The sequence below is a fragment of the Podarcis vaucheri genome (genome assembly GCF_965113315.1).
Source record: "Podarcis vaucheri genome assembly, chromosome: 5".
Classification (NCBI taxonomy): domain Eukaryota; kingdom Metazoa; phylum Chordata; class Lepidosauria; order Squamata; family Lacertidae; genus Podarcis; species Podarcis vaucheri.
In genome coordinates this window covers 71,677,790-71,705,309 of record NC_138763.1, presented here as the reverse complement: position 1 = coordinate 71,705,309, position 27,520 = coordinate 71,677,790, and the positions used below count along the sequence as shown (strand labels likewise).

Below are 27,520 nucleotides of genomic sequence, written 5' to 3'. Positions count from 1 at the left end.
TCTGGAGGTCCGTTCTTAACCTGAAACTGTTCTTAACCTGAGGTACCACTTTAGCTAATGGGGCCTCCCGCTGCCGCCACGCCGCCACCACGCAATTTCTGTTCTCATCCTGAAGCAAAGTTCTTAACCCGAGGTACTATTTCTGGGTTAGCGGAGTCTGTAACCTGAAGCGTCTGGAACCTGAGGTTCCACTGTATCTGACGGGCCACAGGTTCCCAAATCCTGACATAGACAATTTAGTGTGTACTTCAATTTTGCATGTGTGTGTGTGTGTGCAATCAGACTGAGGGAGTAAGGCTGTCACACATATCTGTATGTACACATATGCTCCAACTCGCACCGATTGTCTCTGCACCCTGGAGGAGGTGGGTGAAAGCCCAGTTTCCACACCCACACCGCATGGGCACACGGCAGCATAGGAAGAGGCCTTTGGGTCAAAAACCATTCGTGCCCACGAGATATGAAATTGCGACCTCCAACGCCTGCACCAGATTTCACGAGGATACCTCGGTGTCCGACAGCGGTAGTTTGATCTTGCGCTAATGTTGCAAGCTGCCTTGAAAGGGCACCTGTGCATCTGACCCCCACTCGCCACTGACATGACCCCCCCCCCAGAAGGTTGCCCACAAGGGAACGAGACCCTCAGGTAGCAGAAAGTTCCCCACTCCTGGATTAAACCTACACGTCCCTCCATCTGACTAGTGAGCATGGTTTGGATGTTGTTCAAATGATGTATACTTTGCCAAAGGGGAGAAAACAATCTTGGTCTCAAGTCCTGTGAAGGCGATGTGGGGAGGGCCTTTCAAGGAGAATTGTTGATCACAATGGCCTTAAGGAATATGTACTTAGAAGTTCCAGTATTCTTCCAAGAGCAACGGGCTAGTGCAGCAATATTTTGTAGCGCCGATTTTACTAATGAAAGGCAGGCGCCTCTAATGATTGTTCAAGGCAGGCAACCTCTGCGCTGCTGCTGCCCACTAGACAGGGACAAAGAAGACAGCAATTACCTTAATTTCATCCCAGGCATACAGTTCTAAAAGACCTCTGCATCTGCTGCACGTTCCACCCAATCTCTCCTGTATAACAAGTATGTGTCACCGTTGCGAGAGCGCAGGCATTGATCTGCTCCCTAATTGTACATATTCTGACTTCTGTTGTGACGCTGTCATAACCTGAACACCAACGGAGCCCATTAAACAAGAAAAGAAAAATGTCAAAAGAGCTAATGTCTTCCATGCATCAAAGGCAGAAAACCGAGACAGAAACACAATGAAGCTCTGATAAACAAACGCAAGATAAGAAAGCAGTTGTGAAAATTCGATAGAAAGACTGTATTCAAAGCCCAGAATATATCCTCTGTATCACTGGGGGGGACATGTGGGGGCTCCCCTAGAGTCCCCTAGAGTGTTTCCCAACCTTGGGCCTCCAGCTGTTTTTGGACTACAACTCCCATCATCCCTAGCTAGCAAGACCAGTGGTCAGGGATGATGGGAATTGTAGTTCAAAAACAGCTGGAGGCCCAAGGTTGGGAAACACTGCGAGACGTTGTGGACGGACTGCAGCTCCCATCTCCCTGACCATTGAGCATGCCAGCAGGAGTAGAGACGATGGGGACATCTGGGGAGCTACAGGTTCCATATTTCAGCTATAGAAGCATAGAATTATAGAGGTGGAAGTGACCCCAAGGTTCATCTAGTCCAGCCACCCTGTAATGATTGATTGCATTTTTACTTGTTTTTTCTACATGATTTTGCTTCTAAGATTTAGAATTGGGGGGTGCTGGGATAGATGTGGGGGACGGGAGGGAAAGAGCAAAGGAAGGGATGATTAGTATGTCTATAGGCATTGAGGGCAAAGAAGAGCAGCAGTCAAAGAAACACTTCAGGGCACCACAGCCAAGATTCTAAAATTGCCAAGTTCTGTACTGATGCCATGTTCCATGACAGAACAGCAGATCCATGGCTATGTAAAATGCACGCCGCCTTGGGATTCCTATAGAAGATTACTATTTGGGGGAACCTAAATTGACTTTTAAAAAGCAGAGACATCACCTTGCCAACAAAGGTCCATATAGTTAAAGCTATGGTTTTCCCAGTAGTGATGTATAGAAGTGAGAGCTGGACCATAAAGAAGGCTGATTGCCGAAGAATTGATGCTTTTGAATTATGGTGTTGGAGGAGACTCTTGAGAGTCCTATGGACTGCAAGAAGATCAAACCTCTCCCATTCTGAAGGAAATCAGCCCTGAGTGCTCACTGGAAGGACAGATTGTGAAGCTGAGGCTCCAATACTTTGGCCACCTCATGAGAAGAGAAGACTCCCTGGAAAAGACCCTGATGTTGGGAAAGATGGAGGGCACAAGGAGAAGGGGATGACAGAGGACGAGATGGTTGGACAGTGTTCTCGAAGCTACCAGCATGAGTTTGACCAAACTGCGGGAGGCAGTGGAAGACTGGAGAGCCTGGCGTGCTCTGGTCCATGGGGTCACGAAGAGTCGGACACGACTAAACAACAACAAATTGACTTTTGGAGTTTCTGCATTCTTCTTATTTTGTAATTGGCCAAAGTTTTTACCATGTGCTTCCAGTAAGTAGTACCCAGTGCATACCTGGTCTCCAGAGTAATTGGAGTACTTAGGTCACAAGTCTACTAACCAAGATGTTTGACATAGCCCATTTACAGTGACTCAGCAAAGTAAACTACTAGGGACAATTCTTCCCAGAGAATAGTATGGACTATATATCAGCTATTGTTATTTAAATTATGAGGGCATCCTTTTAATTAAAAGATTTTCTTTCCAATCCTCTGAAACATTCTTGCCAAAGAAGAATACCTTTTATACTTAGTTGAAACAGATCAAGGCAAACCATTCATGTGCTCTAAAGATAATACCCGCATTTGGACAAGGAAGCTATGGGTTTGTACATGGCCACAAGAAGATCAGAAGTTTTTGTTTCTGATTTCAGTTAAGCACTGTTTAGTGTTATTTCCAAACCCTAAATTGTGCTTAATCTTAGCTGTAGTGTGTTTGAAACAGGCCAGCTTCATTATCCATGGTTTGAAGCTGGCTTGTTTCGAAACCACAGTTAAGATTAGCCACAGTTTGTTGGGTTTTGATGACATGACAAACTGTGGTTAATTAGAAATGGAAGCAAAAGCTTCCAAACACCTTTTCATGACTGCTAGTAGAAGGGAGGGAGGAGGGGCTTGTCTAAGCTTGTGTCCATCATGATAAACCATGACATCTGAGCACAGGCATGGAGGACGACTTATTGCAGCTTGTAAACTGACCAGCATGTTATTTACTAGGTTCCCGGATAAGTGTGGCATTCCTGCTAAGTAAAAGTCGCTTTGTAAGTTTTTCAGTGGTACCTGCTGTGAATTGTGTTACAAAAGAGAATTTCTCCTTTCCACTCGGAAGCTGAACTAAAATGCAATTGCTGTTTAGCTGTAAAAATCTATCAATGTCTTGCTGGGGAGCCATTCATGGGTCCTTTCATCCTTGGAGCTTCCCCCACTTGCCATTGCTTCATATTACTATTGCTGGTAATTGAAGATCTGTCTATAAAGTGATACAGAAGCTTCCAGTGAGGATCTTACCACTGTTAAATAATAAAATAAGCCGTTGAAATGACTTACTGGCTGATAATGGAAGGAAATCACTATTCAGTTCGTTGTGATTTATGAAGGCAAACATCTCCTGAAACTTTTGCCAAAAAGCAAGAAGAAAAAACTTGCCTTTATGCTACCTGATTACTAAGACTTTGAATGGCACAGACTGATTTTATTCCCACTTCTGCGTCCCCGTGCTAGAACTTACTCTGTGCTAGCAAATGGAAGAGAGATGGGGAGCAGAGAGGGAAGTCGCTTAAATTCATAGTCCTCATTTCATCAGGGCACCTGGTCCTTGTACAACTGAAGTCCAGTTTGGCTACAATGCTGGTTGCATGGACTGCTACCAGAATCCCTTACCTGTGTAAGAGCTCTATGCCACAAGTGTCATGCTTTTAAAAAGGCCTACTGTCCTGGCCCTCACCAGATGAAGAACTCAAACTCTCAGTTATGTTTCTGCCCAAGTCTTTAATGAGTAAATCAGATCGGTATGTAGGAAAGAAACTAGTTGTAAGGTGTAGCAGGTACAAGAAAGGCATAGTTGCACAGTGAAGATGTGAAGAGATTGGTGAGTGACGTGCCCCTTCCTTCCTTCCTTCCTTCCTTCCTTCCTTCCTTCCTTCCTTCCACCTCCTTTTAGAAGAGTAGGGCAGGCTCAGCAGCTGGAGTCTTAGGACTGGGCAAGCAAATGGGCCCTCATAGGGTTGAGCCTATGGGGTTTGTTAGCACTAACCCTGGTGCCTCTGTGTCCTAGCCTATGGAGGTGCCGTCAGTGCCAGCGCAGTATCTGGCTTACTCCCAGTTGACAGCCAGTAGTGGCAGCAACTGTACTCTAGGAGGTGCCTGACTAGGAGTGCCTGCTAACATGGGCCAAACACCTCTCTGCCAGCCAACCCACTTGGTCCCTCCCCTGAATCCAACTCCTGACTCCCTTGATCACTGTCTCCCCCCACCCCTTCCAGCTCAGTTTTCAAAATCCTACTTGGGAGTTCACTTACTTCCTGCAGGAGCCTTTATGTGCTGCTTTGAAGTTTATCCTTGATTGCCTAGAAGAGCAGGTCCCTGCTGGACTTCACATGTATATTCTTTCTCGGCACTTTGAACTGCTGCCATTAAGCAAGACCCTTTCAAATGTTTTTTTAAAAAAATAAATATAATAATAATAATAGCATTTGGGGGCAAAAGAAGTACGCATACCAGCAGGCTCCATAAGGGTCCTTTCAAATGTTTGTTGTTGTTGTTTGAAAGAGGCTATGCACTTCTTCTGCATTTTGCTCCCACTTGCAGGAATCTGGCATCAGAAACATTATATTCAATCCCCAGATAATGAAGGGTTACTGTTGCTGAGAAAGTGGGGTGCAAATAGCCTTGTCATTGTGCAGCAGCTCATCATTGCTGCTTAAAAGAAAATTGATGGCCTACTCTAGTGAGGCTGGAAAGAAATAACCACTCCTATATATAATTGCAATCCCAGTTCTCTGAATGCTTGTCCAAAATAATAATAATAATAATAATAATAATAATAATAATAATAATAATAATAATAATAATTTATACCCCACTCTCCCCAGCCGAAGCCGGGCTCAGAGAGGCTAACAAATTGGCACTACCTCTGCAAAAGAGGGATGTATCAGCCAGCTTGTAGGAACCAAGGGTTTACCTCCCCCCCCAAAAAAAAAACCCTTTAGAAAAAACACCTGGGAGGACGGGGCTCTCAACACTTCCCATTGAAGACTGGTGGCCACTGATGGTTGACTCACTGTTGGGGCGGGGAGGTAGGAAACCAGATGGGATAGGAAATGATAATGGAGTATCATGAACAGCAACATGACACGCTGCAACATTTTGCTGCCGATCCCACTGGTTCCCTCTATTTCCAGTGTTCAGACTGTGAGTGCCATTGCCTATGTGGCCAAAATAGGACTGCTCCGTGTTCAAGAGAGAGGTATTGACAGCCCTTCCCGCCACCAGGGTTTGCAGAAGGACAAAAACGATTTGTGGGGGCTGAGGAACCATATGGGAGGGAACCAAAAAGCAGCTGAACAAGGACTGAGCATGCTCAGTGGCCATGGAATGCAGGCTGATGGGTATAAAGGGAGAGAAAAGGGAGAGAAAAGGGAGAGAAAAGGGAGAGAAAAGGGAGAGAGGGAGAGAGAGAGAGAGAGAGAGAGAGAGAGAGAGAGAGAGAGAGAGGGATGGAATGGAGTGACCGGAATCTCAAACAGCTTCATTCCACAGTGCAGCCCTTTTCATTGCATGTACTTTTTAAATGAAAGGACCTTAACATTGATTGATATTGTCCAAGGAGGACCAACAATAGCCGTTTACTGTATTTTCCTAATGCTTGGACTGCAGGCTCCCATGCACAGCCCAGAATCCTCTATATTCTCCAGCACTGGATCAGAGCCATACTTGGACATATGTGCTTCTGGTCTGTGCAAAACAAGAGGCTTGTTTGAAACTTAAAATACTTACATTTGGAATCGCTAACTCTTGTCAAAATATTAGGTTTTCAAATGCTACCAGCACGGCAACATTACATGCCATAAAAAGCTGGTACTTGGGGAACACGTTGGCTGTGTTGCCTGTGATCCTGGCATCCCTAGAACTGTCTAAAGTTTTGTTGTGGTTGAGTCTCTCCCAAGAGTTTCAGAAACTTGGCTCTGGAATCCCTACCAACTAGCAGACACTGAAAGTAGCTGAACTTCCTGACTTTGGGCAGCTGAGGTTTTTTTTTTTTGCTCCTTAGCATCATGAAGCTGGTAGCCTCAGGCCCTTGTTGCAATGTAGGTATGTGATTCAAATTCCCTTCATTAGGTAGGATTCAATTCTTTCAAACCTCCCCCCCCCCCAAAAAAAAAAAGTTTGTTGGCCTCAGGCAAGCCTGTCAGTCATTCTGCCATAGCTTAGAGGATGTAAGTGCAATATTTTGCAAAGGGCTGAAAAGGATTGCAAGGCAAATATCATTCAGGAAGTCAGAATCTATTGCAGTGTCTCAAAACCCATCAGAATTCATTTATGTCCTCTTGTGTGTGACCTCACCATTTAAGGGCCTTTAGCGGAGGATGAACAGGCACAGAGAGACAGACCGATGAATGCCACAGGATGAATAAATAGTACATATCTAGGTTCAATGCAGAAGGGGGTAATTGTATTATGTGCAAACACACTTAAAGGCACCATGGCTTATTTAATTTTTAAAGAAAAACAGCCTTGGGGAGGGCAGTTTTTAGAAGAGAAGTTGCCATTGGGGGCAGGTACTTAGCCACTTAATCGTTTTTCTCTTGTTGCCCTTTCTCTATTCCAGATTCCTTGCATCCCAAAGTTTTCTGTGCTATATTTTGAACCAAGGGTGGTTGGGGAGGCAATTTTGAATAAAGAAAAAGTGATAAGCGCCTTCTTCCCTGCACTGCTTCTTTGCGCAAAATTGTCCCCTCCCAAAGCTGTTTTTCTTTCCAAAAGGATGGCATTGAATCTCTGTTAAATGTATTTAAATCTTGTAAACAGCTTAGAGGTTTTGTTACAATCAAGTTGTGCCAATTACCATTTCAAATGAATAATCCAGACTGACCAAAGTGGGGTGATCACCAGTGCTTATTTTTCTGGGGGGACTCGGGGTACACATACCCCTAAACATTTTGTGAATCTAAGTTTGGCCTGATTGAGGGGCAGTACTTAAATATGAGTAGGAAAATGAGAGTACCCCTAAACATTTATTTAAGGAAAAAAGCACCAAACATTATCAGGTGTCTTGACAAACAAGGGACAAGCCACACTCTCAAATTTCTGTTGTAGACAGCCTCTGTTTGTGATGCATGTGTGATGTTTTGGGGTTGTCTTTAGCCAAGGGCTGGGCAATTTCTAAAATCTTTAAAAGTTCTTACACGCCTTTATTCTGGGTCATCACCTCCTTGGAAGGGGGGTGGAGGTAACTCTGTTGCAACAGGAAAATAAAGATCTTCATTGCTTTCCTTCTACTGGTTCCTGCCTCCATCCATTCTTCTCTGACTGATCATGGACTTAAGGGACTTCTTGGGGAGTTGGGCCACAAGAGCAAACTCCAATTTTTTCTACAACAAATCTAAAGCCAGCAATCCTGTATCTGTTTATTTTCTAATTAATTTTTGTAGTATTTTAAGTAAGAAAAACCTGAGGGGGGAGGATAGTGAAAGCACTTGGTTTTATCAAAGCGATGGTTGGGTCGCATGTGTTTGTTGTCCGAAACCCCATACCAAACTAGCATACAAAGTAAATAACATAATTTACTACAAGGAAAACGCGGGACTTAATCAATTACTGTTTATGCCACGTAGCCTATCTAGAGTGATTATCTACAATGCCTATGGGTGCAGTCAAACTGACATTACCAGAATGAGACAAAAACCTTGAGAGAGCATTTATGGATTTATTCCCATACAAACAACCAGAAACACTTCCCAGCCCTCTCTGCCTTATTTTCCATTGTGGCCTTGAAGAAACAACAAACCATCACCTGAGCTTTGTGCCTTAATGTGCAAATTTGTCCTTTGAAGGAGCAATGAAAGGCCTGTGAAGCCAGTCCCCTCACATACCTTTGGGTGCCTTCAAATTCTTTATTTTATTTTGCACTTGAAGACGAAGGCGAAGAAGAAGAAGAAGAAGAAGAAGAAGAAGAAGAAGAAGAAGAAGAAGGGCTCCAAGGTGCATTTCATTGTGTCAGCTTAATTGTGTCAAGGTCAATGAGATGATAAAAGCCTGTTTCAAAAGTTAGCCTTTGGACCTTACAGAACTGGGTCTTCTGAGAAGAGGGAGCAGGGAGCAGCTTCTTCCTTCAACCTCCCTGCAGAGCAGAGTCTCATTGGAGTTTGGGGAGGGCTGTGGGCAAGGGGGGAGGCAACAGAGGAGGCAGCAGGGAACAAGCAGAGCCTGAACGAGAGGGTACAGTGTTGTCATCTAGAAGCAGGCACTGCCTCCACAGATGGGAGCCAAATCACCACCATCACCTCAGAGGAGCACACGGTTGTAATTACACTATTCCTACAAAGCGAGCAAGTCTCACGAGCGAAGCATCTTCTCTTTAGAAGCCAGGTGTGGAAACTGTTGGGGCATATTGGTTACTTCCATCCAGACCTGAACACCTTTTATGCTTTCTGAACTCGTGAATCGTGACTCCTGAACTCCATGTCTGCTGCCAAGTCTGTAGCACTACTTTCCTGAATAAATATCTCTTTCTTCATTACAAGCAAGCTCCTCTGCCTGTGTGTGTTGAGCATGAGGCAGGAGAGTTGGAGGAGTATCCATGCGATGGACCGCCAACTTCTCAGCAGACGGCCTTGTTTACACTTAGTAATTGTGCAATCCTACTCACGTCTATTCTTTGCTGCCAAAGAGGCTTACTTCCAGGTGCATAGACCCAATGGTATTTCCCCATGAGCCTTAACTGTGTTTAAATTCAGATCTCATTGTTAGAATACTGGGAGATAGCAGAAGCAGTAAGAAATTAGCAAGTCTAAATAGATATCTGAGTACAGCAAGAGGCTATATCTTCCTATATACATAAAAATGTAAGGCTGTTATCACACAGCCCCCCGACCCTGGAGGCAAACCTGTGCAGAGTGCCCTGGGTGTCAGAGGCACACTTGGGGATCCGCAGAGTCTTCGCAGCTTGCATAACAGACCTCAGCAACTCAACATTTTGGCTAATCTACTTTATTTACATTATAAACACACACGGAGCACTGCAACATGGCTCCCTCTCTCTCTAGCATCAGACAGCAAAGAGAAAAAAACAAAGGACAATAGTCCCACGTCACGGAACACAGTAACACAAACATCCTGTCGCCATCACTTCCCACTCTGTGGAGTCAAAATATACACCGTCATGTGAAAGACAACAATCCCATGACTGCAATCATGGAGCAGGAATTCTAACAGTGATGGACCACCAACCTCTCAGCAGACAGCCTTGTTTACGCTTAGTAATTCTGCAATCCTACTCATGTCTATTCTTTGCTGCCAAAGAGGCTTACTTCCAGGTAGGTGCATAGAGAACTGTAGCTTGCATCAGCCAATGGTCTTTCCCCATGTGGCTTAACTGTGTTTAAATTCAGATCTCATTGTTAGAATACTGGGAGATAGCAGAAGCGGTAAGAAATTAGCAAGTCTAAATAGATATCTGAGTACAGCAAGAAGCTATATCTTCCTATATACATAAAAATGCAAGGCTGTTATCACACAGCCCCCCACCCCTGGAGGCAAACCTGTGCAGAGTGCCCTGGGCGTCAGAGGACTAAGCAAGCCAGGAATACCTGCTAGGGACCAGTTGCTTTTTTTCTTTGAGACAAGCTCTGCATGGGTCTGCCTGGAGGATTTGTAGTGCCTCATCACAATCCTGGATTTATGCATGAAGTTTGTGGGGTGGGTGGGGGGAGCAAAAGAGAAGGCAGCTTTTAAAATGGAGACTTCCGGCGAGCCGCGATCCCAGCGCAAGCAAGGGCTTGCACCGCGAGGTGAAGCCCGAGCTATTCTGAAGGATAGGGGCGACTCCAGGGCGCGGAGACCCCCCAAACTCTTTGGAAGGGTGTTCAAAGAGTCTAGTTCCCAGCATGACCGAAAAAAGGATCAAACCGGCTACCAGGTAACCCCGAGAGAGGCGACGAGAGTAGCGGAAGATTCAACGGGTCTAGGGGAGCCATTTTCTTACCTTCAGATAGCAAAGCCCTGCGCTTGCAGGAAAAGCGGCTTGTTTTCAAAAAATAAGAACTCCGATATTTGTAACTTTGTGGCTAAGAGGGTAAACAAAGAAATTCCGGAGTAACAAGGAAGACGAATGGAGTTCAGCGGGAGGCCGAAATCAACTAAGACACGGCAGGAATGCAGTACAAAGAAAAGTGAGTGACTTGCCCGGGCGGTAAAACTGTTCCCTTTCGGTTTCCCCCCCTCGAGAAAATAACACGGTTACGAAGGGAGAAGGGGAAGAAAAGAACCCCTGAGGAGAAAGGGAAGAAACCGGAAGGGTCTAGGCAAGAGGGAGAGTGGAGGTCTTTGATTTTTGACGAACAGGAGGCTGCAAGGAAGTGAGGTTTCTTTTTTTTACAAGTGAGACTGGTGCGAGAGAGAAAAGTTGTAAGAGAAACCTCGCCGCCATTTGAAAAGGAGCGCAGCGTCTGTGCGGAGGAAAAGGGAAACAAAGATACTACGCGTCGGCGCTTTACAGAAGATTATATATTGTATCGGGAACTGCATACGGGAACAGGAGCTTGAATAGTGAACTTTGAGGACAATTTAAAGATTCGGTAAGAGTCAATGCAGACTTTGGGCAGAAGTGGGGGTTAATCTGGAGGACAAAATGGAGAATATGAGTTGTGTTTAAACCTCCCTCCTTCCTCCCTCCGGCGCTCCCCCTCCTCCTCTATTGGATACCCGCTGCGTTCGCACCTTTTACCATCTGACCCCTCTCCTTTCTTTTTTGTTAAACCTCCCCGAAATTTAAGCTATCTCTGGACTAAGCTACAGGTGATTTAGAGAAGTCGTATCAGCTTCTGGAAACTGCAGCCCGCTGCTGGGAACATCATACACCCAAAGGATCTATTTTTGGTATCATAAACAGACACTGACCGATAAATAAGACCACGACTGGACTGTGAGAACTTGTTAGGATTTAGCTTTATTGTTATAATTTGTTATTTATTTAGCTTTATTATTGTTTTGGAGTGATATATAAGAGTTTATAGTTTACTGTTTATAACTTACTGATACTGATCCGGATTTAGAGAAGGCAAACACGGGGTGAGAGACAAACTATAATAAGGAAAGGAAGCAAGGAAAACGCGGGAGGGATAAAGAAGGAAGTGTGGGCGGAAAGGGACGGCGGGGAAAGGGACTACATAAAATACAAGATGTCTCATACAGGAAAGAAGGGAACGAATGGGGGTACACCAGGAGAGAGGAGAGGCTCTAAACAGGATACAGACTTTAAGACAGATATTCTGAAGATGTTTGCAGAGATCAAACAAAGTCAAGTAAATGTCGAACATAAGTTAGAATCGGTGGACAACAGAATTGGGAAATTAGATAAAAAAATGGAGGAAACTGTGAATGAAATCAAGGGCCAAATAAAAGAAATATCTAGGAGAGCGCAGCTCACAGAAGAAGGTTTGAAAAGGACAAAGATAGAGATAAGAGAGGTTAGAAGAGATAAAGAAAAGATCAAATCAGATGTGATGGAAATATATAAGACACAGGAAGAGATAAAAGACATTATAGCAATGAACGAACTGAGGCAGAGGGAGGTAAACCTGAGGCTGAGGGCAGTCCCAGAGATACAGAACGAGAATATCAAAGAAAAATTGACGAAGGAGTTAGCAGAATGGTTGGGTCTGCCTGTGGGAGAAATGGCCAATAGTATAGTAAACGCATTTAGAATGCGTGTTAATGCAATAAAAGCAAAGAAATTCCCGGGCGACTGTCTGATTACATTCGAAAACAAAGTAATGAGGGACAGGATCCTCCAAAGGAATAGAGAAAAAAGACTAAATATAGATGGAAACTATATAATTATTTTTAAAGACGTCCCAATAAGACTGCTTAAAAAGAGAGATGCTTATAAATCTTTGGTGCAAACATTGAGGAAAAATAGGGTTGAGTTTAGGTGGGAATTCCCGGAAGGGATATCATTTACATATAGAGGGAAAAAACACAAGCTGACAAATTCTGAAGAAACTGGGAAATTCCTTAGGAAATATAAGGAACTCAAAGCGGAAGCCCAAGAGATAGGAAGAGAGGAGAGAGCCTCACCAGGAGAACTAAGAATGTTGGAGGAGGGGGAGGGGGGAGAGGGGGTCGGAGGAAGAAGAGGAAGAAGAAGAGGAAACAGAGGATTTAGAAAATATACAATAGATAAGAAAATTTCAAAAAAAAAAATAACAAAAGGATAATATACGGGCTATGGGGTTAAAGATCTGGAATTGGAATGTTAACGGGATGAATGACAAAAGAAAGAGAAATAAAATTGAACAATGCTTGAAAAGGAGAAACCTGGATGTTATCTGTCTCCAGGAGACGCATGTGGCCAGAAAGCATAGAAAAGTGGTAATTAACAAACGGTTGGGAAATGAGTACGAAGCCCTGGACAAGGGTAAAAAAAGAGGTGTGGTACTGTATATCAGCAATAAGATAGAAGCTAAAACAATGTTTAAGGATGAGGAGGGGAGGATGATAGCGGTTAACATCAATTGGCAGGGGGAAAAAATACTGTTAGTGGGGATATACGCGCCGAATGGCAGCAAAACTGAATTCTTTAAGAAACTAGAAGAAAAACTAATGGAATATGCCGATCAAAAAATAATATTAATGGGAGATATGAACGCAGTGGTCTCACTTGAGATGGACAGACTTAGAGATAGAGCAAATAAAGAAGGGAAGTTGCCAAAATCTTTCTTTTCTATAGTGGAAAACTGCGGTTTAGTAGATATCTGGCGCTTGAGACACCCGCTAGAAAAGCAATTTACCTTTCATTCAGAACCCAACCAATCCTTTTCTCGACTGGATCAGATCTGGATTTCCAAAGAATTATGTCCAAGAATTAAATATATTGAGATAAAGCCAAAAGTAATCTCAGATCATAATCCACTAGAGATGGAAGTGGATAGTTACGAGAAAAGATCTTTCAGATGGCGATTAAAAGATTACTTGCTAGATGATCAAAAGGTGGTGGAAATGGCAAAGGAAAGATTGACGGAATACTTTAAGGATAATTGTGGCAAAGGAACGAGAGAAAATATAGTTTGGGATGCCAGCAAGGCGGTCATAAGAGGACTTTTTATTCAACAAAATGCAATTAAAAATAGAAACAGAGAAAAAAACAAAGAGGAAATTTTAAGACAAATAATGATAAACGAACGAAAATTAGTACAGAAACCCAATTGTTCAGAAACAAAGGAAAGAATAAAAATTCTTCAAACTCAGTTTGCCACAATAATAAATAGGGAGGTGGAATGGAACATAAAAAGACTTAAACAAAGAAACTTTGAACATGCTAATAAACCAGGCAAATGGCTTGCCTGGCAAATTAAAAAAAAGAAAGAACAAGGGGTAGTCAATAAAATAACAGTAGAGGGTGAAGAAAGAACTGACCCTAAAGGAATAAGGAGAGAGTTTATAAGCTTTTATAGTAACTTATATAATGATCAAGAAAAAGTAGGACAAAGAAAGATAGAGAGGTTTTTGAAAGACAAAGGAGGACAAAAAATTTCATTGGAAGGAAAACAAAGACTGAATAGACCTATTGAAAATAAGGAAATAGAGGAGATAATTAAGAATTTAAAGAGGGGAAAAGCCCCAGGTCCCGATGGGCTTACGGTCGGTTACTATAAGGAAATGAAATCAATTTTGGTGGAACCCCTGAAAAAAACAATGAATACAATTTTAAAGAAAGGGGAAATCCCGGAAACCTGGAAAGAGGCGTTTATCACATTCCTACCCAAACAAGATTCGGACCTAACTCAAGTCAGAAATTATAGACCAATTTCATTGTTGAATGTAGACTATAAAATATACGCAGGTATCCTGGCAAGAAGGTTAAAAGATGTACTGGTAGATGTTATTCATAAGGACCAGGCGGGATTTCTGCCAGGTCGGCAGATGAGAGATAATATAAGACACATTGTGGACATGTTAGAATTTCTATCTATTAGGTTTAACAAAGATGTTGCAATGATGTTCATCGACGCCGAAAAGGCGTTCGATAATGTGATATGGAACTTTATGTTAACAAACCTAGAGCACATGGGAGTAGGCAGTGATTTTTATAACGGGGTGAAAGCAATATATACGGATCAGAAGGCCAAGCTGATTGTAAATGGCACAGTAACGGAAGAGATTAAGATAAGGAAGGGTACAAGGCAAGGATGCCCACTCTCCCCGTTACTATTTATAACAGTGCTAGAAACCCTCCTAAACTCTATAAGGAAAAATGGAAATATAAAAGGTGTGACTTTAGGCCAAAACATATATAAAACCAAGGCTTTTGCCGATGACTTAGTGGTGATGACGGAAGACCCATTAACATCAATAGGAGAGATAATGAAAGAAATAGAATCATTTGGAAAGGTGGCTGGATTTAAATTAAACAGGACAAAAACAAAAATGATATATAAGAATGTGGACCCAAAGACAATAGAATTAATCCAACAGCAATGGCAGATAGGGACGGTAAAGAAAGTTAAATACCTTGGTATCTGGATAACATCTAAAAATATGGACCTTTATAAAAATAATTATGAACCAGTATGGAGGGAAATAAGGAAAGACTTAGAGAAATGGGGACGATTAAAATTATCACTATGGGGAAGAATAAACATGATAAAGATGAACGTTTTACCAAGATTGATGTTTTTGTTTCAGTCTATACCTATAATAAAAGGGAGTAAGACTCTAAAAGAATGGCAGAGGGTAGTTTCGAGGTTCATATGGCAGGGCAAAAAACCCAGAATCAAATTTAAATTACTCACAGATATAAAAGAAAGGGGGGGATTTGCGCTGCCAGATCTTATGTTATATTATGAGGCGACATGCTTAAGTTGGCTAAAAGACTGGGTCAAATTAGAAAACACGGAGCTACTTGATTTGGAGGGTTTTGATAACCACTTCGGCTGGCATGCCTACCTGTGGAAAAATAAAACGAAAGCACACAGGGGATTTAGCAACCACATCTTCAGAGGACCGATAATAGAAGTGTGGGAAAAATACAAAAATATATTGGAACCAAAAACACCTCACTGGTTGGCACCACTCGAAATAATAAACAGGAAAACTATCAACATGGAAAGTAACTGGGCAACATACAACCAACTAGTAACTAAAGTGGATGGGAAATGGAGAATTAAACCCTACGAGATGATTAGAGAATATGTGTACGATTGGTTTAGTCACCAACAGATTAACCAGATGCTTAGTAGAGATATTAAAGAAAGAGGGTATGTAGACAAAGACTCAAAATTCCAGACGGAAATAATAAACAACAAGGAGAAAAACATATCTAAAGCGTATAGGATGCTACTAGACTGGAATCTGGGAGACGAGGAGGTGAAATCAGTGATGATCCGTTGGGCAAAAGACGTAGGCCACAGTATACAATATGAGGACTGGGAAAGATTATGGAGAGATGGATTGAATTTCACAGCGTGTACGGCGTTAAAAGAAAACGTTATGAAGATGTTTTACAGGTGGCATTTGACACCTGTAAAACTCTCAAAAATGTACAAAGTGAATAATAAGTGTTGGAGATGTAAAGACGCAGAGGGCACCTTCTACCATATGTGGTGGGAGTGTGGAAAAGTAAAACAGTTCTGGGAAAAGGTATATACAGAACTGAAAAAGATTTTGAAGTACACGTTTACAAAAAAATCAGAAACTTTTCTATTAGGAATATTACAACGAGAGATAAGAAAGGAGGATTGCAAAATGGTATACTATGCGGCTACGGCAGCAAGGATCTTAATAGCTCAAAGATGGAAACAGGAAGAAACTCCAACAGTAGAGGAGTGGAGATGTAAATTAACAGAATATGCAGAGTTAGACAAGTTAACGGGAAAGATCAGATATATAAAAGATCAAGTGTTCGTCAGGGACTGGGGAAAATATGTAAACTATCTGGAAAACATCAGTGATGGACAAATAACGTTAAGGGGCTTTAGAGATGTACTGTGACAGACTAAGGTTATTGTATAAGGAAAATAGAGAACAAAATTGGACATAATGACAATATAAGGGATGAAACGTGTGACTCTACATATTTACTTCGTATGATTTGCGGCCAGGCTGAAGGAAGTCCCAAAAGAAAGGAATATGTTATGAAAAAAACTATGAAAATAAGAATTTTGTGTGTTTTTTCGCTGTGATTGAGACTTCTTGTTTTGGTTTTTTTTCTTTATATGTGTGTGTTTTTTCGTTGATTTTCTGTGTGTGTTTGGTCTGTATGGAATAAAAATAAAAAGAATTTGAAAAAAAAAAAATGGTGGCTTTACCCAGCTAAAGAGGATTGGCAATTTAAGTTGACAGAATATGCACAACTTACAGATTTCGCATATAGAATAAGAGAGCAAGAAGAACATACATTTAAAGAAGATTGGAAAGCGTTTACTGAGTATATGAAAAATAACTGTGTACAGCTGAAAACGCTGACAGCATTAAGATAAATTCAACAGAGCAAATAATTATTGACGGATGCAATAGTGGAAAACCGATTGGCATGGTTATTGTAAAATATGCAGGGATGTAAGATATGCAAAATGAACCATGGAAATAGAAGAAGGGAAGTCACTGGATATTTTAAAGTATGTAAAATGTTTATTTGAAATTGCAAAACAGAAAATTTAATAAAAATTATAAAAAATAAAATAAAATGGCGGTTTTAAACAACAACAGAGGTTTAGATAAAGGAAGATGAAAGCGAAAGGGTGGGGCCATTTTAAACAATGGCAGAGTTTTGAGTAGAATGAGCACGGGGTGACACTGAGAAGGTGTGAGTGACAGCTTGAAACAAAGTTTGAGTACCGTGAGAAGTGAGCTGGGAAAAACTTCAAATATCCCATTGTACCTTCCCACAATCATGCATTTCACTCCTGGTACCATGTGTTGCCTTCATCACGACGTTCTAGGTTCTATGTTGTATTTTAGAAGTGATGCTTTGTTAAGGAGCAAACACCTGTGTACGTATAACATCCTCCACCAGCTGAACCAAACCTTCTCTAACTGGGCAAGCTACACCTGACAGGTTCACTCTTAAGAGATTCGCAATCACCTTACAGATACAGGAGGGTATATCAACATGGGGAGTGTGTGTGCAAAGGGGGCTGCAGAATAGGAGAGAGGATCAGGCATGGAAGTAAGGGTGGTCTCTGTACAAGAGTTGAGAAAAGTGAGGAGGTGGGTGGAGAGGGGGCAGGGGTGCCGGGGGTGCAGAAGGATGGGAGTTGAAGATGAAAGCAGGGGCATGGGGAGGAACTGGAGAAGAGGAGGGGATGCCAGCTACATAGCTGAATGGAAGGTGACAAGGGTGCTTAGTAGTTGTGAGAGGAGGAAGATGCAGGAAGTTACCATGGGGACAATTTGTGTGCAAGGTCGGGGTGTTGCACAAAAGGAGGGGGAGAAGCATGGGCAGTGCCGGATTTACGTATAAGCTAAACAAGCTGTAGCTTGGGGCTCCACTCTCTTGGGGGCCCCAAAAGAAAATTCAAGGAAAAAACCTGGATGTACATTTCCAAAATATAAGATAAAAAAAATAAAATGAAACCTACATACAGCAACAGTGGCAAATGGCTTTAGGTCCATAAATTACCATATAGCATATATTCAACACGAAAAACAGCAACAATTGATTGTTGACAAAGGACAGCTAGACATATAAAGGGCCCCATTACCTTCAGTAGCTTAGGGCCTCATCAAACCTAAATCTGGTCCTGGGCATGGGCATAGGGATGATGGTGAAAAATGGCTGCAAAGCAGGGCTGCAGAATAAGAGAGAAGCGGCTGCAGATATGGGGGTGGGAAAGCGAAACCAGAACTTAGCAGTTGCACTAAAGGGGAAACTCTAATGACCAGGAGTTGGTGAGTGCAGCAAGCAGGGGCACAGCCCCGTGAATGTGGGTGGGTGTATCTGATAGCATTTTGAGCGAAAATGTGGGGGAGAAGCTTTAAACATGCATAGGGGGGGGGTTATTAAATGTAAAATGAAAAGCAGTCCTCTGGATGTTTTTCATTGGAGGCAGGTAGGTATTTGCAGGAAGCTGACAGCAACCCACTCATTATAGCACGTATTTTTCTCTCTCAGTGATGTGAACTATTTCCTTCACTTGCCAGACTGAGTCTGCTTTCCAGCAGCAGATTTATTTCACAGCAGAGGGCTTTGCATCCCACGGTGCTAGAGTCATATTAGCCAGTTTACTTGGTTAGTTACTGTCAGGGAACTGACATCAGAGGAAAGGGAGGTGGTAGGGCTCCCAGAGGCTGGGAGAGAGTCAGCAGCTAAAGCAGGGACCAGCAGGGGGAGCGAGGGGTCTCTGGAGGAGGATCTCAGTAATGCTGAGAGAGACGCAGCAGCCAAGGCAGGGACCAGCAGGGGAGAGAAAGGGGTGAGAGACACGTCCAGCGAAAACAGCGGGGAGGTGTCAGAAGCAACCGTAGGGAGACCCATACTTCGCCGGAAGCTGCCACGTCGTGAGTCCAGGAGACGCGTTTCCGTTAAGGAGCTTCTTTGCTGGAAACGCTTCCGCAGGCAGCCACTGTCAGACTCTACTAGTGACTAGAGCAGACATGTCTGAGGAGCTCTGTCACACACAGAGGTTTGTGGAGCCGCACAAACTCTGAGGGGGCACAATTTTAAGCACAAGCAGCTAATCATCCCCTCACAGCAGTCTGACAGTCTTTGTACGCTGCCTGTGCAGGAGAAAGCATCATGAGCAACCCAGCCGGAACCGGAGAGGCAGGGGTTGGAGCTGGTCCAAGCTTGGAAGAAAGGTATCAAGCTTTGGAGGTCCAACTTGCGCTGCAGACGGCGAGGCTCGAGGAGAGAAGGGCTCAGGATGCAGACAAGAAGGGGAGAACCACTCAGTTCCCCAGAAAGGTACCAGGATTGGTGCAGAAGTTTGGGGGGGACCCCAAGGATTACCATGCCTTTAGGACAGAGATGCAATATGCCCTTAATGTGCAGTTTGATGAGTTCCCTGATGAGGAATCGCGAGTTGCTTTCGTAATTGGGCATCTTGAGAAGGGGGCGCGAGACTGGGTTCGACCCCTGATGGCAACGCACAATGATATCCTAAAGGACACTATGAAGTTCTTTCGTGCAATGGATATCATGTTTTCCAGCGATATTGAGGAAGGGGTGGTGCGCAGACAGCTAATGGCTTGCAAGCAGGGAAGCCGATCTGTCCGTGAGTACTGGACTGAATTTACCATGCTGATTCACAGATTGGGGTGGGATTTATCGGCGGCACCCATTCAGATGCTATTTGAAGAAGGTCTTTCTTCGGCTGTGAAAGACGAGCTGTCCCGGAGCCCCAGGGCGGTGTCTATGGATCAGCTGACCAAATCTGCGCTGACCATTGGAGCGCGCCAGGAGGCAAGAGCCTTGGAGAGGCGGGAAGGGAGAGGGGAACGTTGGAAGGAGTTCCGCATTCCAGACATTCCTGAGCCAGCTTTCCCGCTGGCAGAGCCGATGGAAATCGGAACAGCGCGCGCGCGCGCAGTTTCAAAGCCCAGTGAGGGGGCTAAGAAGGAGGGAAAAGGAGCCCGGAAATGCTATCTCTGCCAACAGCCAGGCCACTTTGCCAGAGTCTGCCCCCAGAGGAAGGAATGGCAAGGGATGGTGGGAGCTGTTGAGGGGGGAGAGCAGGGAGAAACGGAGCAGGTAAAAGCCAACGCCTGGTTGCCACAGTCAGGGCACTGCAGCCAGGCCAAAGAGCAGTGAAAGTGCCCGTGCCAGAAGCTCCTCGACCTGCTCTAGTGATTGAAGTGTCGCTAGAGCTGCAAAATGGACACCCCCTAAAAATAAAGGCGCTGTTGGACTCAGGCAGCTCCTGCAATTTTATGAGCAAGGAGTTTGCTGCTGAACACCAGATACAGACGATCCCTTTAAGCAACCCCCTGCAGGTGACCACGATCGATGGCAGGGAGCTGTTGGGAGGAGGAGTCAGCTTGCAGACCGTCCCAATGATAATGAGGGTGGCAAGGCACACAGAACTGATAGCGTTTAATGTGGCCACCTTGGGAGGCGCTCCCATTATTTTGGGAATGAGCTGGCTAGCCCTACATGATCCGCTGGTGGGCTGGCATCAAAGAGTGGTTTCCTTCGGTTCAGCACATTGCTTAGAACACTGCAGGGGGGAAAGGGGTTCAGCAGGGGCCCAAGCCACCCTGGCAGGGACTGAAGTAATGGAGAAGGGGAAGGTGCCACCACAGTATGCTGATCTCAGCGACGTGTTCAGCGAGAAGGAAGCTGACCAACTACCCCCGCATAGGCCCTTTGATTGCCAGATCAATTTACTCCCTGGAGCACAGCTTCCTGTAGGCAAGTTGTATGCCATGTCAGACAGGGAAATGCAGGAGTTGCGAGAGTTCATTGACAAGAACCTGAAGAGAGGCTTCATCAGAGAGTCCAAGGCAGCGGGGGGTAGCCCAGTGTTTTTTGTGGATAAAAAGCACACGGACAAGCCGAGACTTGTATGTGATTTCAGGCGGTTAAATGCAGTGACAGAGCCGGCGGCTTTTCCTATGCCCAGGATTGATGATATTTTGACCAGGGTGCGGAAGGGAAAGATTTTTACAAAGCTGGACCTAAGGGGGGCGTACAACCTGATACGTATAAGGAAAGGGGATGAATGGAAAACCACCATGTTCACCCCTTTGGGGGCATTTGAATACCTCGTGATGCCTTTTGGATTACAAACAGGCTCCGCGTGTTTTCAATCATTCATGAACCACGTACTGGGGCCTTTGCTCTACAAGAATTGCGTGGCCTTCCTAGATGATGTGTTGGTGTATTCGGAGAATGAGGAGCAACATGTGAGAGACGTCAGAGAAGTGTTGAGCAGGCTGCAAGCCAACAGGCTGTGGGTGAAACTGGAGAAGTGTCAGTTTCATACCAAGGAGGTGGAATTCCTGGGGTACCGCTTGTCAGACAAGGGGTTGGCCATGGACCCCGGCAAGGTTCAAGCGGTGCTGGAATGGAAAACACCCAAAACCAAGAAGGATGTGCAGAGGTTCCTAGGGTTTGGAAACTTTTATCGTAAGTTCATCCGAAACTTCGCCCACCTGACGGCGCCCATCACGGACTGTCTCAGCAGTAAAAAGAAGTTTGTTTGGACGGCGGAGGCGGAGCGAGCGTTTGAGGAACTGAAAAGGGCCTTCGCCTCTGATGAACAACTTCTGCATGTGGATTTACAAAAAAAGCTGAGGGTCGAAACAGACGCATCTGACAGAGCCATAGGGGCGGTGCTTCTTCTGCAGCCGGGGAAGGAGGAGTCAGAGTGGCGACCGTGTGCCTTCTTTTCGCGAAAGCTGAACAAATCCGAGAGGAACTACACGGTGTATGACCGGGAACTTCTTGCGATTCATGAGGCTTTCCGGAGATGGAGGCACCTGCTAATTGGTGCACAACATAAGGTGCAAGTGTGCACGGACCATAAGAATCTAGAGTATTGGAGAACTGCACGAGTGCTCAACCAACGGCAGTTGAGATGGGCCCAGGAGTTCTCCAAATTTAACTTTGAGATTTGTTACGTGCCAGGCCCAGAGAACGTTAGGGCAGACGCTCTCTCACGCAAACCTGAATATTTGGAGGGGGAGGGAGCACCCGAAGAGACCCATGTCATTCCAGAGGACCGCTGGGTGTGTGGGGCGGCATTGGTGGGGCAAAGGGAACTGATAGAGGGAACGGTGCAGGATGAATACGCCCAGGACAAACTCAGGGGTCTCAGGAGGGAGGGAGACAAACCCGGGGGTTTTGAGGAGAGAAACGGGGCGTTGTACTACAAGGGAGCGTTATATATACCTGAAGGGGAATTGAGGGAAAAGGTACTCAAGCAACTGCACGATAGCCCCACAGCAGGGCATTTTGGGCAACACAAAACCATGTGGCTGGTTACCAGGGAATTCTGGTGGCCCAAGGTCAGGGAAGATGTGCGGGAGTATGTGAGAGGGTGTGACCAATGCCAACGAGCCAAGGGGGAGAGGCGGGCACCGGCAGGTTTATTAGAACCACTACCCACGCCGGAAAGACCATGGGAGGCAGTGGCAATAGATTTCATGACTGATCTGCCAAGGTCCAGAGGGAAAACAGCCATCATGGTTGTGGTAGACCTGTTAACCAAGATGGCCCACTTTATAGCCTGCTCACATGCGGTCACAGCGGAAGAAACCGCTAAATTGTTTGTGGAAAATGTGTTTAGGCTGCATGGCGCCCCCTTGAGGGTGGTTTCTGACCGAGGGAAACAATTTACTTCCAGGTTCTGGAGGAAGCTCATGAGCTTATTGCATGTAGAGGTGAATTTCTCAACTGCCCGTCATCCAGAAACCAACGGGCAGGCGGAAAGAGCTAATGGTGTCCTCCAGCAATATTTGAGGTGTTATGTGAATGACAGAGAGAATGATTGGGTGGAGAAGCTGGCGTTGGCAGAATTTGCCTACAACAATGCAGAGAACGTGTCCACGGGGATGAGCCCCTTTTTGGCTAATCACGGGTGTCATCCCCGAGCCTTCCCAGGGGGGGAAGGGGAGAACTGGAGCGTTCCAGCTGCAGAACAGTTCGTTGAAGAAATGGAAGCGATCCATCGCCAGCTCCAACTTAACTTAAACAGGGCTAAGGAGGAATATAAGAGGCAGGCAGACAAAACCAGAAGGGAAGGGGAAAGCATTAGGGTGGGGGACCAGGTGTGGCTGTCCACCCAAGGGTTACCATTCAAAGGGGGTTGTAAGAAGTTAAGACCCAAAAGGCTGGGCCCATTTGAAGTCACGCAGCAGGTCAACCCAGTGGCTTTCAGACTCTGGTTACCGAACCACATGAAGCTGCACCCAGTGTTCCACAGGTCGTTGCTGTCACCGTATAAAGGGGACAGGGAAGGGAGGGTCAATAGGGGACCAGCTATGGAGGAAAAAGAACACAGCTACCATGTAGCGGAGATTCTCGATTCCAGGTGGAAGGGAGATCAAGTAGAGTATTTGGTAATGTGGGAAGGGGAGCCGGAGTCGGAAAACACCTGGGTCATGGCAGAGGATGTAGATGACGAGGTTTTGATAGAAACTTTTCATCAGAGATTCCCTCGTAAACCTCAGCCAGTGGCGAGGTTCCGGAGGGAATACTTCGCCACCACCGACGAAGAAGAAGAGTTGGAGGGGTTCTCTGATTCCGAGGCGGAGGAGGATTCAGCGAGCCGGAACGAAGACCGATGGAGGGAAATGTTCGAGACGTCTGAAGATGAAGAGGATTCTTTTCGGGGTTTTAGCTCCTCACCGCCCAGAGGAGAGAGTAGGGGCGGGGGGGAAGGGGGCCCTGGAGGGGAGGTGGATGTCAGGGAACTGACATCAGAGGAAAGGGAGGTGGTAGGGCTCCCAGAGGCTGGGAGAGAGTCAGCAGCTAAAGCAGGGACCAGCAGGGGGAGCGAGGGGTCTCTGGAGGAGGATCTCAGTAATGCTGAGAGAGACACAGCAGCCAAGGCAGGGACCAGCAGGGGAGAGAAAGGGGTGAGAGACACGTCCAGCGAAAACAGCGGGGAGGTGTCAGAAGCAACCGTAGGGAGACCCATACTTCGCCGGAAGCTGCCACGTCGTGAGTCCAGGAGACGCGTTTCCGTTAAGGAGCTTCTTTGCTGGAAACGCTTCCGCAGGCAGCCACTGTCAGACTCTACTAGTGACTAGAGCAGACATGTCTGAGGAGCTCTGTCACACACAGAGGTTTGTGGAGCCGCACAAACTCTGAGGGGGCACAATTTTAAGCACAAGCAGCTAATCATCCCCTCACAGTTACTTTTATTTGTTTACTTCTTACCAGGCTGTCAATGCAAGTACAGACAGCAGGCTCTTTCCTTTAAATATGGACACTGCAGAAATTGTATAGTAGCAAAAACTGGCTAGATGAGCTTCAGGTAGAGACGCCTTGATTTATTTAATAAGATTTATAAATGAGCTTCAAGTGGACATACTGATTGCAAAAGGCTTGCAGAATACTGGAATCAGTAATATACGGTACTGGATGAGGACCAATAAACTGAAGCTGAATTTATTTATTTAATCAGATTTATACATGGCTTGATTGTAACAACCACCACCACCACCACCACCACCCTTAAAGTGGTTTACTAAATCTTCACAAGGCAGGTGCTGTGGGCTGGTGGTTCTCAGGTCTGGGAATTGGATAGATGCCCTGTTCTGGATGGGGCTGCATTTTTCTCGAATGAACAGGTACATAGCATGGAGGTACTTTTTTAATTTTAATTTTTATTGGAAATTTTATTTACAACATAACATTAACACCCCCCACTCCCCCAATACAGAAATACAGTAAGCATAACATACAGTAAGCATAACATACAGTTCGAAAGCACCCTTAAGTGCAAGTAGATAAATAGGTACCGCTTTATAGCGGGAAGGTAAACGGCATTTCCGTGTGCTGCGCTGGTGCCGGCTCGCCAGAGCAGCTTCGTCACGCTGGCCACGTGACCAGGAAGTGTCTCCGGACAGCGCTGGCCCCCGGCCTCTTAAGTGAGATGGGCGCACAACCCTAGAGTCAGACACGACTGGCCAGTACGGGCAGGGGTACCTTTACAACAATACAAACAACCAAATAAAAGACTTCCTTTATCCTGTATCTGGCCTCCTTATTTACTTCTTATAAGCTGCTTTATTTATGAATAATTATTAAGATTTTCCTAATTATAACTTAAATATCCACAAAGACGGACATCCTGCAGACATTAATCGAAACAAGTCCAGATATGTATTTTAGGGCACTGTTTTGTGAAGTATTCTCTGCATTTCCCTCATGATTTTTGAAACTCTTGTCTAGTGTGATCTCTAATTGCCTCTGTTAATCTAACCAGTTCAATATACTCTAACAGTTTGTCTTGCCATTCCTTTTTTGTTGGCACAATTTCTTTTTTCCAGTTTTTAGCAATTAGGACCCTTGCCACTCCTGTGCCATAGAGGAATATTTTCTGATCTTCTCTTGCTATACCTGTGTCCGTTATCCCTAGTAGAAAAGCTTCTGTATTTTTCATAAAGTTATACTTAAACATTTTTTAAAGCTGATCATATACTATATTCCAGAAGCTTTTGATTTTTTCACAGGTCCACCAAGCATGTATAAGTGTCCCCTCTGTTTTACCACACCTAGCATGGAGGTACTTCTTGATCTGCCTTTGTCACTAAAGGCCCAAGTGGCATCAGTGGTTGTTGTTGTTATTTAGTTGTTTAGTCGTGTCCGACTCTTTGTGACCCCATGGACCAGAGCATACCAGGCACTCCTGTCTTCCACTGCCTCCCGCAGTTTGGTCAAACTCATGCTGGTAGCTTCGAGAACACTATCCAACCATCTCGTCCTCTGTCATCCCCTTCTCCTTGTACCCTCCATCTTTCCCAACATCAGGGTCTTTTCCAGGTAGTCTTCTCTTCTCATGAGGTGGCCAAAGTATTGGAGCCTCAGCTTCAGGATCTGTCCTTCCAGTGAGCACTCAGGGCTAATTTCCTTCAGAATGGATAGGCTTGATCTTCTTGCAGTCCATGGGACTCTCAAGAGTCTCCTCCAGCACCATAATTCAAAAGCATCAGAGAACACTTATTTCCAGCTCCAGCTGGCACACCAGCTACAGTCATTTGTGAAGGAAGAGATAGAGCCTTGCCACAGTACAGGTCTGGGCTAAAGGTGGATCCCAGATTTGAAAACCTTGAAGACTACAGGTGATTCTTTAGTGTTTCAGACAGGAGCCTTCGTTAGCCCTGGTTGGAGGCACCAGGGAACGAACTTGCAAATCCTGTGTTGTACTACCAAGCTGTAGCCCTTTTTGCCAATTAGTACATCTCTCTGCTCCATTTAAATAAGTCAATATTGTGAATACATGCCTCATTTTCACAGCATTTGGCTGACCTAGTGTCCAATCGTATTTGTGTTTCTTTTATGGTGGTTTAATGGAGGACATCCGCTATTCATGTCTAACATGCTGGTGGCTGGCATTCAGGCTCGGGTGTTACTGATTCCATCTCTCTTTTTCCTTGCTGCAGATGTGCCTGTCGAGAAGCTGGCCACCATGGAGTCTCTGCAGAGTGTGAACCTCAAGTCAAACCCTGTAAATGACGAGATCCGAGTGATCGCCAGGCCTCTGATCAAGTTTGACCTCCTGACATCTCCAGCTGCCCCCAGAGTCTGACACGCGGTGGACTTTTGGGCATGTAGTCGTAATCAGGCATGGCTGTGAAGGAAAAGAGAAGGCAGTGTTTGCTGAGCTAGGATGCTTTCCTAAGGCTGCGCTGCTCTTGCATGTGTTAGGTTTCTTGGGCTTCCAAAGGAGCAGGAAGCATGATGTTCCTTCCAAATCACAGTGGTCCTTGCTGAACCAAAACTCTGCTAAACTGTGAATAGACTGAAAGCACATCGTGCCTGCAAAGAAAAATGGCTCTCTTTCTCAGCTTCCCTAGGACATACAACAGTCTCTCCAGTCCTGGACTGACAAAGGTGTGAACAGAATACCTTAAGGGTGGAGAACGTGTGGTCCTCTAGATATTGCTAGACTACAAGTCCCATTGTCCCTGACCATTGGATAAGGTTGATGGCAATTGCAGCCCAACCTGTTTTTAAAAACAGTTTCACAGCATTTTTTTATACGAGTCTAGAGTCCACCTTGCTGACCTGTGCAATGTGAAAGCAGATTCCAAAAACTCTTGAGTGCTGTATTTCTTCTCTCTCTCATACACACAGTATGCTGAAGGGGTTTAATGTTGAGCTGTGAGTGGCTGAGTACCCCCTTGCTTATACCTTAAGCATGGGGAAAGGCTTGCTATGTGCTTGTCAGTGGAAAACTACCAGATTCATCCTTCCTCCACTTTTTGTTTGTCTGGTTTTGAAAGAGCCCTTTAAAATGCTGCATGTGCTCAGTTTCTGGTTTTGATTAGTTGGAGCATAGTGGCTTGACCTTAGGTTGCAGCTTGGGGTTCCTTTGTTTTCTTTCTCAGCGCTATAGCCATGGGATTTTCTTGGAAATTATTTTCCTCTACTGCAGCCCCACCCCCACCCCCGCAGGCTATTGTTCCCCTCTCCCTTTCAGCGTGTGATTGACAGACTTCCTGCTTTGGCAAATAAACGGCCTGATCCTCTGAAATCCAATGCACTACACAATACAAGCTTCATAGCAACAGATGAAGAAGTACTTTGCAGCACTGGGATG

The 27,520-nt window shown here is 44.9% G+C and overlaps 1 protein-coding gene across 3 annotated transcripts in view; it reads left to right on the top strand.

The window, feature by feature from the left end:
* LRRC20 (leucine rich repeat containing 20) overlaps nt 1–26,939 on the top strand; it is a 98,689-nt gene extending 71,750 nt beyond the window's left edge. For all 3 annotated transcript variants that reach the window (XM_082222221.1, XM_082222220.1, XM_082222223.1), the window contains one exon: nt 26,361–26,939. In XM_082222221.1, the coding sequence (XP_082078347.1) occupies nt 26,361–26,506 (146 nt within the window). In that variant the 3' untranslated portion in view covers nt 26,507–26,939. The remainder of the gene's footprint in view (nt 1–26,360) is intronic.
* Nucleotides 26,940–27,520: the final 581 nt, after the last annotated feature.